The sequence below is a fragment of the Sorex araneus genome, chromosome X (assembly GCF_027595985.1).
Source record: "Sorex araneus isolate mSorAra2 chromosome X, mSorAra2.pri, whole genome shotgun sequence".
NCBI classification, from domain to species: Eukaryota; Metazoa; Chordata; class Mammalia; order Eulipotyphla; family Soricidae; genus Sorex; species Sorex araneus.
In genome coordinates this window covers 299,535,571-299,548,448 of record NC_073313.1, presented here as the reverse complement: position 1 = coordinate 299,548,448, position 12,878 = coordinate 299,535,571, and the positions used below count along the sequence as shown (strand labels likewise).

The following is a 12,878-nucleotide window of genomic DNA, read 5'->3' as shown; positions in this document are numbered from 1 at the left end:
GAACTTTTATCCAGATGCCAGTGTAGGAGAGAAAAATTTTCCCTATACCCTTCTAAGCTCTAGGGTATAGCACTCCCTGTAATAAAGGGTTTATTTAGAGGAGGTAAAACATTTTCATATATACAGTGATAGGAGCCACAAAAAGATGTGGCCCAAGGAAGGAGACAATGCATGCAACAATTTATATCCCATTTTCAAGGAAATGACACATTTGTGAAGAATTGTCAAGACAAAGAAACTTGGTCTTGGGTAGTAAATTAGTAAGAGGTGGCAGTTTTTTTTTATATAGTCTTCTCAGCCCAATATTCCATATTGGTGATACAATATTTCTCTCCCTCCAGAGACTGGGAGGATACTTTGTACAAGGCAGATTTATTTTATGTTTTCAGGAAGAAAAAGGGTCAGAGAGGGCTGGGGTAGGGCGTTTGCCTTGCATGCAGCCGACCCAGGTTTGATTACCAGCATCCCATATGGTCCCTTGAGCACCTCCAGGAGTAATTCCTGAGTGTAGAGCCAGGAGTAACTCCTGAGCATCTCCGAGTGTGACACAAAAAGCATAAAAATAAATAACAAGATAAAAATTTAAAAAATAAAATTAAATTTAAAAAAAGGATCAGAGTATTTTTCTTTCACTGGCTGTTTCTTAAGTAAATTTCATTCAAAGTAATATGAGAAAGTAGCACATGAGTCAGGGAGGTGAAATACTCTAAATCTCATTACGAGTGAATAAAGTTTCCATATAAATTAATGGCTAATGCTTGTTATATCTAAATAAAATCTGAACTCCTAATGTAGTCCCCAACTTCGCATTTTGACCACGTTGCAAAGTCTGAAGTTGAAAGTATTCACATTATGTAAATATTGAACTCAATACTGGAGTAAATATTTAACATGAAAATATACAATGGCCTTAAAATTCAACATTTGTGGCAATCTTTGAAAGTACCTGCCACTTAATAAATGGAACAAGAAGAACCATGTAGTGTAGATGGATTCATGGTATGAGTCCGTGAGCTTAGCTTATGCCTGATGCTAGTACTAAAAAGTGGCATGGATGATCTACTCCACCAGGGTTTACAGGAATTATTTTGCTGTAACATGTGTTACTTCCAGGGATGTGTGCAGTAAAGTATAGCTCTCTGAAATGTGATTTGAGAGATAGGGGACTTAACACCTTTGCAATAGCAGCAGCAGAAGCTGCTAACATTTTTGAGCAAGGACTTTGGGGCCAGCCACTGTAGTAAATACTTACAAGAAGGAAGGATATTGCTAGGCTGTGTGTGTACCTTGGATAAAAGTCTGGGAGCTGTGTTGAATCTTAATTATAACTATTTCTAGGGTCCAAGATACTTGGACACTTGGACACCTGTGATTAATTCTGCTTCTGTCTCTGTGATACTGGAAAAGTTGTTTAACTTTTTGAAAATACAGCTTTCTATTCTGTAATGTGAAGAAAAAAATAGTGACTATTTCATAAGATTGTCAGGAGCATTACGTAGGGTGGCAATAAATTTATAAAACAAAATCATCCTAAGTTTACTAGTTACCATGAACGTAAGTAAATCCTTGAACATTTGTGTCACACTTTATAATATGTATAGAAAAGTTTAAAAAACATATAGATTAGAAAATTTTGGTGAGAGTAGTTTTGAAATATTGCTTAAAGAGTGGAAAATACTGTGATTTTAACAGGTGTTTGAGCTGAACAAAACAGCTATTCATAAAATAATATTATTTATAGATTTGCTAAGGCTGAATAGAATGAGAAATTCCAATAATTCAGTTTGAGTTCACTTCTATTAACTTGACTTGGGAAGGCAACAGCGAGACAAAGAGGAGAAATTTCAGATTGTATTTTTTTTAAAGCACAGAGATCCAGCCCAATGTAGCCCAATGTAGACTTCAAGCTTTTCTTGAATTTCTTTCTTATTCACAGTTGACTGAAGACATTGGAATTGTCAAAGCTCTCTTACATTTATTTAAACCAGAGCAATGTGCATCATTATTAGGATCACAACCATCCAAACAGCTATAGCCAGGGCCAGTCTGAACAGTCTGAGAGTGAGTGTAGATTGTGGTTTTATAAAAGTTTCAAGTGATTTCACTGCTGCAACATGCCAATGTTAGAAGCATTCTAGACTCTTCTATGTCTCATATCCCCAAACCAAACGTATTGGCTCAACCATGTTAAAAAATTATTTATCCACTTATTTCCATTGATTCTTTTCTATCCTAGCTCTAAATCCTCAGCAGACTCTAGGTGCATTCTTTTATCTGTTCTCGCTTTTACTTTTGTGACGTTACAGAATCTTTTCCCTTTAGTGCTGGAATGACTCAAACACCAAATCTGATCATGTCATGCCTTTGCTCCAAGTTTGCTGATTGGTGAAGATCACCGAGAGGAAGTAGCTGCTTCCTAAGAAGTAGATCTAAGCAAACCAGGTGCCTGTACCCACCTCCCGGCTCCCATTCCCAATTCCCCTTATTGGAATGAATACAATGCCCACCGTCCCTTCACAAGAGCTGATCCAAGGATATGCTCTGACAGGAAAATGTATTGATGAGATAACAGGATAATATAAAGGTTTTGACATGAATTATTACTGTTCTTGGGTCTAGAAAGATAGTACAGACATTAAGGAACCAGCCTTGCATGTGACTGATCCTGGTTCTATCCTTAACATTATATACGGTCCCTTGAGCACAACCAAAAGTGATCCCTGAGCAGAGAGAGAGGAATAATCTCTGAGCACGGCGTGGCCCCCAACAACAATAGCCTGTAGCATTGTCATAGCACTGTCTCCCTGTCGTTCATCGATTTGCTCAAGCGGGCACCAGTAATGTCTCCATTGTGAGACTTGTTGCTACTGTTATTGGCATTTCAAATACCCCATGGGTAGCTTGCCAGGCTCTGAGATGCGGGTGAGATCCTCTCAGTTTCTTGCTAGGCTCTCCGAGAGGGATGGAGGAATTGAACCCGGGTCGACCATGTGCAAGGCAAACGCCCTACTCACTGTGCTATAGCAAGGCATACACCGTACCCACTGTGCTATCGCTCCAGCCCAACAACAATAACAGAAAAATAAATAAATAAAATCAGTACTAATTTTATAGGGGAGTGTGGAAGATCTTTTGGCTTTCCAACTCAAGAATCCAATATATGATCCTTTTCCAATTAATAGCCACCTGCCAATCTGGACACATCTTTCTCTTCCTTCAGTGTTTCTGCCCTCTGTTACAGGGACCAATTTCAATTTTCACCTATGGATCTCCTGAGGTTACAAACCAACACCAGTAGATTCAAATATGTGAATAAAAAATAAAACCTTTGCCACCTGCCCTCAATCTTTGAAAACCTTCCTCTTACTCTCAGCTGCAGCCAAACTGGGCTCTTTGTTCTTCATCCAATTTGTTCAGCACACTGCTGCCTTAGGGTCTTTGCCCTCTCTCTTCCCACAATCTGAAAAATGCTTCCACTTCCTCCTATTCTCCAGTCAATCCTCATTTTTGGAGAGCAGTCTTTTCTGAGCAGACATACCTCCTTCCTGATTTCTATATCCCTCCCCTGAGTTGTTTTTGTCTACAGCACATAGTCCTAGATTACTTGCTATTACTATTTTTTATTACAGGATTCATGTAACAGTGATTGGGAGCTACGCCCAGCCTCCAAGTCATTTCCTGACAGTATTCAGGGCAAAGTATGGACAAGGGATCGAAAGATTGCACCTGGGATCTCCACATGCCAAGCATGCACTCTAGTTCTTTGAATTATCTCCCAGCCCTCCACCTTACTTATTATATAAGCATCTCATTTTCTCTATCTTCCTCATTGGAATGTAGGCCTCACCAGAGCAGAATATTTATGTTTTGTTCACAGTTATATTGCCAGCACTTGTCAGCACATAGTAGCCACTCAGTAAATATTTGTTGCTAAATGAATCTTCTGTGGCAGTGGAAGGATTAATTGAAAGAAGTATTTTACTAGAGGATGAAGCAAAAACACTGGTGCTTTGCTGATTCTCAGGTTCATGATTCTGAATATTAGCACTTGGCCTTATGTTTAAACTTAGCATTTTTCTCATAGATACAGCTTCTTCATTGTCATGGGGTATTGCTATTAAGAGTAACTAAATCAAGAGGATGAAACAGAGAACTGAGATACTCTTGTTGAATTCATCACTGCTATAGCCTTAATTATTCAACTGTACTTTGTCATACACGACCAGCTCTCTCTCATTTCCTCCATAAGCAAGTAGAAGAGCAAATACAAGTTTATGCAACAGAGGACAGGGAAGAAATAACAGAAAACTTAGGTCCACTGCCTCAGCAGTGTCATAATAGTTTTTTAAATATATCAAGAGCTTTCTAGGCCTAAAGAAAGTGGAACTAGGAGTTCACATTAGCTCTTTTTATATTTAGAATTTCTCCTTAATATAAATCAGAAGTTAGTAAGCAAATGCTTCCTTACTGATCTCCTTGGCACCATCATCTCTATCTGACACCAAACATACCATGCCTCAGGAGTCAAACAATTTTCAATATTCCTAAATTCATTTATTTCCACTTATTCTTTATGTAACACTTGTAAGTTGAATAATTGCTTTATGCACAACAGGGCAAACATCAATATAGCTGTAGAGCTATACATGTGCGAATAGAGTAAAAAGGGGTCTATGATAGTGAACGTCATAGGAAATTGATTCCACTTAGGAGTATGATGTCTGAGCTGCCAATGAGGAAAAAGGTTAGAATGAGGAGGGGGTTGTAGAAATAATCATAGGGACAATGGGGTAGAGGATGTAAAATATATTTTGCAAATGGAAGATGTCCTGTGTGGTTGATGCCTTATACACAGAAAGAGAACAAGAAGTTGATCCTGAGATTTAAAGGGAAGATGTTGGCAAGTTTTATAGTCTTCTTTAACATGTTACACTTTAACCTGCAAAGAACAGAAATCAGGCGGGGGAATTATCTGATTCCATCTGAATTTTTAGAAGCTCAGTTAAGCTGCTGCATGCAGAAGGGACAGAATAAGAGGACTAGAGAGATCAGAGGGACCTAGAGAGGTCACTGCTGTTTCCCAGAGTCTGTAACTGGAACTAACATTCGAGGTTGAGAGAAGAAATAAAAAAGACCCGGCAACTGACTGCGCAGCAAAGCCATGGAAGAAAAGTGCAGTAAGTCTAGAAGGACAAATATGGTGTGGTTCCAGTTCCGTGAAGTTCTGAGAGTTGTTAAATTCATAAAGACAGAAAGTAAGTGGTGGTTACAGTGACTGGGGAAGTGAGGAATAAATGTTTAAAGTTTAAAGAGTTTTGGTTTGTGAGTATAAAAACATTCTAGAGATGGGTGCTGAGGATGGTTGCTCAAAGAATGTGAATATATATAGTTGGTGCTACTGAGTGGTAAAGTTTACACTATGCATATTTTACCCCGTTCACACACATAAAAGAGATGTTGCACTAATTTGTGATATCGCCAACCAAACCAGCCTGAGGAATTCTAAGTACTGTCCCTCCATGCCCTTTAGCCCTGCCCTCCTCACACAGCCCCACCCCACCTGAATATTCAGTAAATGACTGAGATTTTCTAAAAAGAAATGTCAAGAGACCCAAAACAGCAATACTATTCTTATATCTCATTTTCCAGGTTACTGTATATTTTCTTTCTTACAGTGTTTATTTTGCCCCTGAAATATAGCCACCCAACTCTAATTTATTTTGCCCACCCAAATACAGCCACTCTGCCCAACTCTACTACACTTATACAATGTTGGATAATTTACATGTCATTTCTTCAAAAGGTTTGGAAATGATGCTCAAAAGGTATCCTCTGCAGATCTCAGATCCTGTCTCCCCCAAAGCCCTTAGCTAACTGTCAGAGAATTGCCTCTAGAGATTAGGAAAAAATACTGATATTTTCAAATACAGTTATACTTGTGATACTTTTTATGTAGAAGTTGATATTATACTGTTTTCAACTAAGGCCATATGTCCCTTGTGGACTCCAGGATATTACAGGTGAAAATAACAAATGGGAGGCCATGACACAGTCTAGAGGATCAACCAGTCGGATTGATAGTCCAAATGTTTACTCTAGATATTAAAGCACTTCACTACAAATTATTTGTCATATAATTCTTATGGTATTTACATTAATAGTAACTTAACGTGCCACCTGAGATTATAAAATAGGAACCCACTGTGTCCAGGACAGTTTCTGTAAAGTAGTTTGGTGAAAGAAATGGTCACAAAAGCAAAGAAAGCAACAGGTCATTGTGGTCATTAATTCCATGTCATCAAAACTGTTTATGAGGGGCTGGAGCAATAGTACAGCAGGTAGGGTGTTTGCCTTGCATGCGGCTCACCCGGGTTTGATTCCCAGCATCCCGTATGGTCCCCTGAGCACCACCAGGGGTAGTTCCTGAGTGCAGAGCCAAGAGTGTCCCCTGTGCATTACCAGTGTGAACCAAAAAGCAAAAAAAAAATTGTTTATGAATGGTTTGTATATTTCTTTAAGGTACAAGTTTAACAATTTCCATCCAATGAAAAAGAACTCTGAACAAACAACAACTAAAAGGTCCACAATCCTATTTAAATTAGATCAGGGTTTTACATTTCTGGCCTTAAAGAAGTATAATAAGAGACTCATTCATTCTCTGAGAACTAGAAGTGCAGAAGAATTTGCTTGAAAGCAAGGTACAGCTGCTGAAGAAATAAAAATTCACACTAGGTCCAAAAGGGAAACCCGATGAGGAGAGCCCAAAGTCTGGTTTTCACTACTCCTCCCAGATACTTCTACTACTTAAACTTGAAAGTGAGCTGCAGAGAGAAAGGTGATTCTTTAGAGTTTGATACAGTCTCTCAGCACAGATGAAAAAACTGGCTGTAGGTTCTACAGGGAAAGGAGGTGCAAAGACAACACTTTATCACAAGTTTTCCCCAAAGGTCTTTCTTTATCTATGAAGTTAAACATGACAATAATCCAGAAGGAAATTGAAAGTTCCCCAAAAGCAGAGCAAAGTTTTTGGGTATTTCACGATGCTGAGAAAACAAAAGTGGGAGTGAACACTTCACAAATGGGATGGTTTCATGGGTAATGCATCTGATCCTGTGTTGCATCCAAGGAAGTCTACGCTAGAGGTCTGGAGTAAACGAAAAATAGCTTATATAGTAGAAAGTCTGCAGCTAGTCTAAGGTCACTTCGTTTCTTGTTTGAGAACTGAAGGGTGCCTCCCAGCGACCCTTTAGGGGTCACATAACTTCTCTTTGATAGGAGAAAACAGTAACCAGACTTAAGTGGTCTGAACTTTTGGTGTCCAAGGTGGGTCACACCTCCACCTTCAATTCATATATTGATATGCCAAATGTAATGGTACTAGAAGTAAGACCTTGGGAGATTAATGGATCACGCTTGTAAATGAAATTCACCTTCTAAAGGAATCTTCACAGCGCATAAAAGAGATGGAAAACAGAATATATCACAGCAAAACCCAGTAACCAAGAAATGGTGAAGTACTAAAAGCATTGATGGATACTCCTCTAGATATTAACGTCTTCTTCGCTGAAAATTATCTGTCATATAACTCTTATGGTATTTACATTAATAGCAACGTAAAGCTCCACCTGATATTCTGAAATAGGAATCCACTGTGTTCAGGTCAGTCTCAGTAGAATTGTTTGTTGAGAGGAATGGTCACTTTGCCCCTTACACTCCGAGAGGCCTCAGTGAGAACAGGGTGACTCTGAGCCAAGAAGAGAGCTCTCACCCAAACATGTCTACTCTAGTATCTAGCTTCTCCTTGACCTCCCCCCAATCTCCTATACCACAAGAAAAACACCCCTAGAGCTCACAAATCACCCAGTCTATGATATTTTCTTACAGTAAGACAAACAGACTAAGTCACAGACCTTCTGTCTCTTTTAATACAAGCATGTCGTTCAATCAAAAGTGACCAGTCATATCAAATAATCAGCATAAAGGTCAAATAACAAAATAGAAAGCAAAACAAAAGCCTGTCTCTATTTTCAAAAGCCTCCTAGAGTCCCACTGTAGCTTGCATTAAAAGAGTCCAAACTGCACTATATGAAACATGTGTATTCCTGTCATCAGTGAAACATCAGTGATGAATCAGATTAAAAAGTCTCCCTCTAATCTAAATGTTGATTACTGACAGGTTTGAAGTCTTACTCCTGCCCTTTGCCTTCTTCTCCCACTACCTGACAAGCTAGTAAGAAAGCTCACCTGCGTTGGTATCAGTAGGGAAGTTCCAGCAGTTCAAATATTAAACCCCACCACAGACCCCATGCCCTTCCTTAAGTAAAAAAAAAAAAAACAAAACTATTTCTTTTTGTGGAAGTCACTGTGGCTTGGAGCCTGCCTAGCTCTCCTCAGAAAGTCCCTTATGTAAGCAATAACTGTTCATAGCCCTTGGTGGGTGTGATCCATCAACAGTCTCAAACTCCAAGGCAGTTTTGTATGTGTGGGAGTAGGGGTTGCCCTCTGTGTGGTAACCACAAAACTGAAGCAAAATTGACTTCAATACTGCAATTTTCACTTGGATGTTGAAAAAAACTATACTAACATGTGCTTAAAGAGATAGGCACCGCTGATAAATTTTACTAGAGAACTGGCATCATTTATTAAATCAATTTTAAATTCTTTTAAAAAAATAAACCCAATAGATCAGTTTCAAACATACTGGACACAGATGGAGACAGGATGAGTGAGCTAAAAATTAGGTCAGGAGAAAATAACAAGATGTGAGCATAACTGAGAGAGAAATTTATAGCCTTAAATGCATATTTTACTAAAATAAGAAAGGCTAAAAAATCAATAAAGTGATTATTCATTTCAAAATGTTATAGTGAAAGAAAAAAGTAAAAAGAATTATAAGGGGCAAAGTGAAATGAAGAAAAACAATGCAAATGTTTTCTACTTTCTGTTGTCAAGAAAACTAAGCAGGAAGGTAAGTTATTGAATAATATTAGCAAATCTCTTGCAAAGTAATCAAGATAAAAGAAAGATGATACCTATTACCAACGGAAGAAATGAGAACACTAAAGTTGATCATGACATATTAAGAATATGTGCCAATTTTGTACAAATATTTAAAACAAAATAAGTGCTTAGGGCTGAAGTGCTAGTACAGTGGTACTTGCCTTGTATGTAAAAGTTCCTAGTTTTATTTTCAGCACTACATATAATTCCCCAAGCTTCACCAGATATGATCCCTGAGCACAGAGCCAGGAGTAAGGCCTGAGCACTGCTGGGTGTGACCCAAGAGCCAAATCAATAAATCGGGGCTGGGATGTGTTTGAGCAGTAAAGGGCACACCTTGCAATCATGAAACAGGGACTTAGACCTTAACATGACAAAATAAATAATGATAAAATAGTTAAAAAATGAAAACAATAAATTCAAAATATGAATTACTAAGGCTAAGTAAAAATAATAATCTTGAAGCCAGAGCAAAAATACAGCCAGTAGAGAGTTTGCCATACATGCTACCGACCCAGCTTTGATCCTCAGCATCACATACGGTCGGTCCCCTGGCTGGCCAGGAGTGATTCCTGAGTGCAGAGCCAGGAATGACCCTTGAGCACCACAAAACAAAACAAAGCAAAAATAACAATAACCTTATGTTGAGTTATAAAAATTGAATTTTCACACCTTCTCTTAAATAAATACCTAGACTCAAGTTGCTTAATTGTTGAATTCCTCCAAATAGTTCAAAATAAATAAGGAAAGTCTAATGTCACATTAAAGAGATACAAAGAAGGAACAACTTCCTATTCCTTCCTCCTTTTTAATTTTTTGAAGGAAAACGGAATTTTAATATTAGCATTTCTCTGAGGGGAATTTAAAAATATCATTTGTCTCAAACTGTGCAGAAAACTCACTGGATGTAATTCCATGCATATAAATTTTAAAAGTTCTTAGCACATTTATAACACTGAATTAATCTAATAAAAATATCTGTAAAAATCTATAATAAACAATCTAAATGTTGTAAAATGTTACAAATGACTTACATATTTAGGAATAAGTGACAAAATTAGCATAATATTTTACTAAAGGTCCTAGCAATGATGCAAGGACATATACAAGATAAATGCATTGGGAAAGCTGTTGTGATTCCCAGACAACACTGTGTACGGGGGAAGGGAAGTAGCTCAATGATGTGCAGCTAGCTGCCTTTTGTGTTGTGTGAGGCCCTGGATTCAATTTCCAACACCAACAACACAACAATACAAAACAAGACCAAACAATATTGTGTGCCTAGAAAATACACAAGAATAGTGACAATAAAAGAAAAAAAGAAGAGTGACAATTTTCTTGAATCGATGAAATTCATGTTTATACAGACACTGAGAATTAAAAAGGATTGAAAGTAGTTGTTTATCAAACAACCGAAACACACTACTTCTGTATTTTGCTTTTATCAGATTGTCCATAATAACAATGATACTGCCTTAATATTTCCCATCAATTCTGCAATATTCTAAGTGTCATAATTATGGGAATGCCACAATTATACAAAGTGTTCTTGATATACAGATGGTATGTACAGACTATCATTGCATTTCTTACTAATGTTTGAAATTTTACAGCATCCATTCAGCACTATTTTGGAGAGGAGGGGCACGGCACACACAGCAGTACTCAGGGCTTACTCCCAATTCTGTGTTCAAGGACCTCTCTGAGCAGTGCCCAGGGGCCCGTTCAACGACAGGGATTGAACCAGGATACGCCTGGAAAGCAGCTTATTCCCTATACTATCTCTCCAGCTTTTCATTCAGCATTTAAAAAAATCTTCTCTTTTCTTCTCTTTTGCCCTCCATTGTTGCTTTTAAAATAGACAAACAAACAAACAGAAAAACATCTCTTCCTCAAAAACATAGGCATGGGGCTGGAGCTATAGAGCAGCGGGTAGGGAGTTTGCCTTGCACGCAGCTGACCTGGGTTCAAATTTCAGCACCCCATATGGTTCCCTGAGCATTGCCAGGAGTAATTCCTGAGTGCAGAGCCAGGAGTGACTCCTGTGCATGGCTGGGTGTGACCCAAAAAGCAAAAAGCAAAAAAAAAAAAAACAAATCATAGGCGTGTCCAGGGTTTTTTATGGCCAGCTTCTGAAAGATTCTAACCAGATGATCTCTCAGAACATGGACCGAATGTCTGAGGCGTGATGGACTGGAGTTCTTACCTCAGAGGTCCCCACCTCTGAGAGCGAAAAGACTTTCTTGGTCTTATAGGTAGAACTATTTTCAGTCTAAGAAGTGTTCCTTCAGGATACTGGGGTTAGGTTTCAAGGACTCCCATCCTTGTGGCCTAGGTTTTTGTCTTAATTGTTTCCTTCTTCCCTCATTCTCATCAACACTTACTGTTTTCAATCCTTTTGATCTATGCCAGTCTCACTGGTGTGAGGTGATACCGCATTGTTGTTTTGATTTGCTTTTCTGCCTGATAATAATGATGGTGAAAACTTTTTTTTATTACATACATATTTTCTAGAGTTGGGATCATTTCAATGTTTTGGTTTTTTCTTTTTGAAAATGTCGTTTTGAAATGCTCAAAATCTTACTGAGATAAGCACTGGCTAAGTTTTGCCAAAATCTTAACATCCTGGGTTCTATTTTTTCCAGTACATATATTTTTCTGTTTAACATGTTTAGTTTCCATCCAGCTCCACATCACACGCATTTTTTTTCAATTTACACTGCACAGTTTTACATTTATAAAGCAACTCATACAAGTTTCTCTGACACAAAAACTATATATATGGCCTTGAACTTGCATTTTAAACACTATCGGGATCTTTCACTAGGAGACCAAGTGTCTCTTTGGGGGAAAGTGAAATTTTCTTTTACAAGTTCATAAAATGTTCATCTGATCTGGGGTTAGTGGCTGGGGTAGGCAGGGTGATGAAGAGGCCGAAAAAAGAAAAATATTACACTTCTATTTGTCAGTGTTAATGCCACTGCCTCAAATCAATACAGCTATTTAGCATTTGGGAATGCCCCATTTACTTCTTTTTGAGCTTCTCCCAGTAAAATTAGCAACCTGATTTTAAATAATGTTTGGAGTTCTGGGATAGCGAGGGAAAGATTACTGAAAACATTTTTATTTTGCAAGAACTGGAGTTTCTAGAACTCTGAAGAAGTTTCTAAAGAAGTTTCTAGGACTATGCTTCTCTTGAAAAATCATAAGATTTTTGTATTGAAATTCCTGAAGGCATGAACACTGTTTATAAATCTGAATTCTCTGGCCTCTTCTGACTTACCTCCACAAGCTTATTGGCATGTTCACGGAAAACCTGTGCATATTCCTTCACTTCCTTCTCATTCCCACTCTTTGCAGCTTCAATGAGGACCAGCAAGGGGACATTGGTTTCCAAGAAAGAATCAGATATATGATCCATCACCGCTTTTCGGAGCTATAATAAGAATGAAAACAAAAGACAAAATTAAGAAGTTAAAGAACTGTGTACTTATGAGTCTATTATTTATTTGACAAATAGATTGTATTACTTTCCAGAATAAAGAGTTTTTTTTACTCTATACCCGTTTCTCATTACCCATAGAAAAAATGGTTCATCTCTCTTCTTCGTATTCCCAGTGTTTATCAGATCAATGGAAAACAAACATAAATGACTGATGGATAGTTGTGAATAAACTGCATTGTTTGCTAACTTGAAAGTTGTGCATATACACAATACATGATTAGAACTTCCCTATACAGAGGTGTGGTCTTCCCCTTCATTAACCCTAATGTCTAGAGTCAGATGATTTTAAATTTTATTCAAGAACCCTCATATGTTTGATTAAAAGAAAAAAATTAAGGTAACAAGTGAGAAGTAAAATTCAGATAAATTTTTG

General features: G+C 37.8%; 1 protein-coding gene across 4 annotated transcripts in view; it reads right to left on the bottom strand.

Moving 5' to 3' along the window:
- The window catches only part of CTNNA2 (catenin alpha 2), a 1,292,108-nt gene that overhangs the window by 259,052 nt on the left and 1,020,178 nt on the right, over positions 1 to 12,878 (bottom strand). For all 4 annotated transcript variants that reach the window (XM_055121537.1, XM_055121538.1, XM_055121540.1 and 1 more), the window contains exon 9: positions 12,284 to 12,436. In XM_055121537.1, coding sequence (XP_054977512.1) covers positions 12,284 to 12,436 — 153 coding nt within the window. The remainder of the gene's footprint in view (positions 1 to 12,283; positions 12,437 to 12,878) is intronic.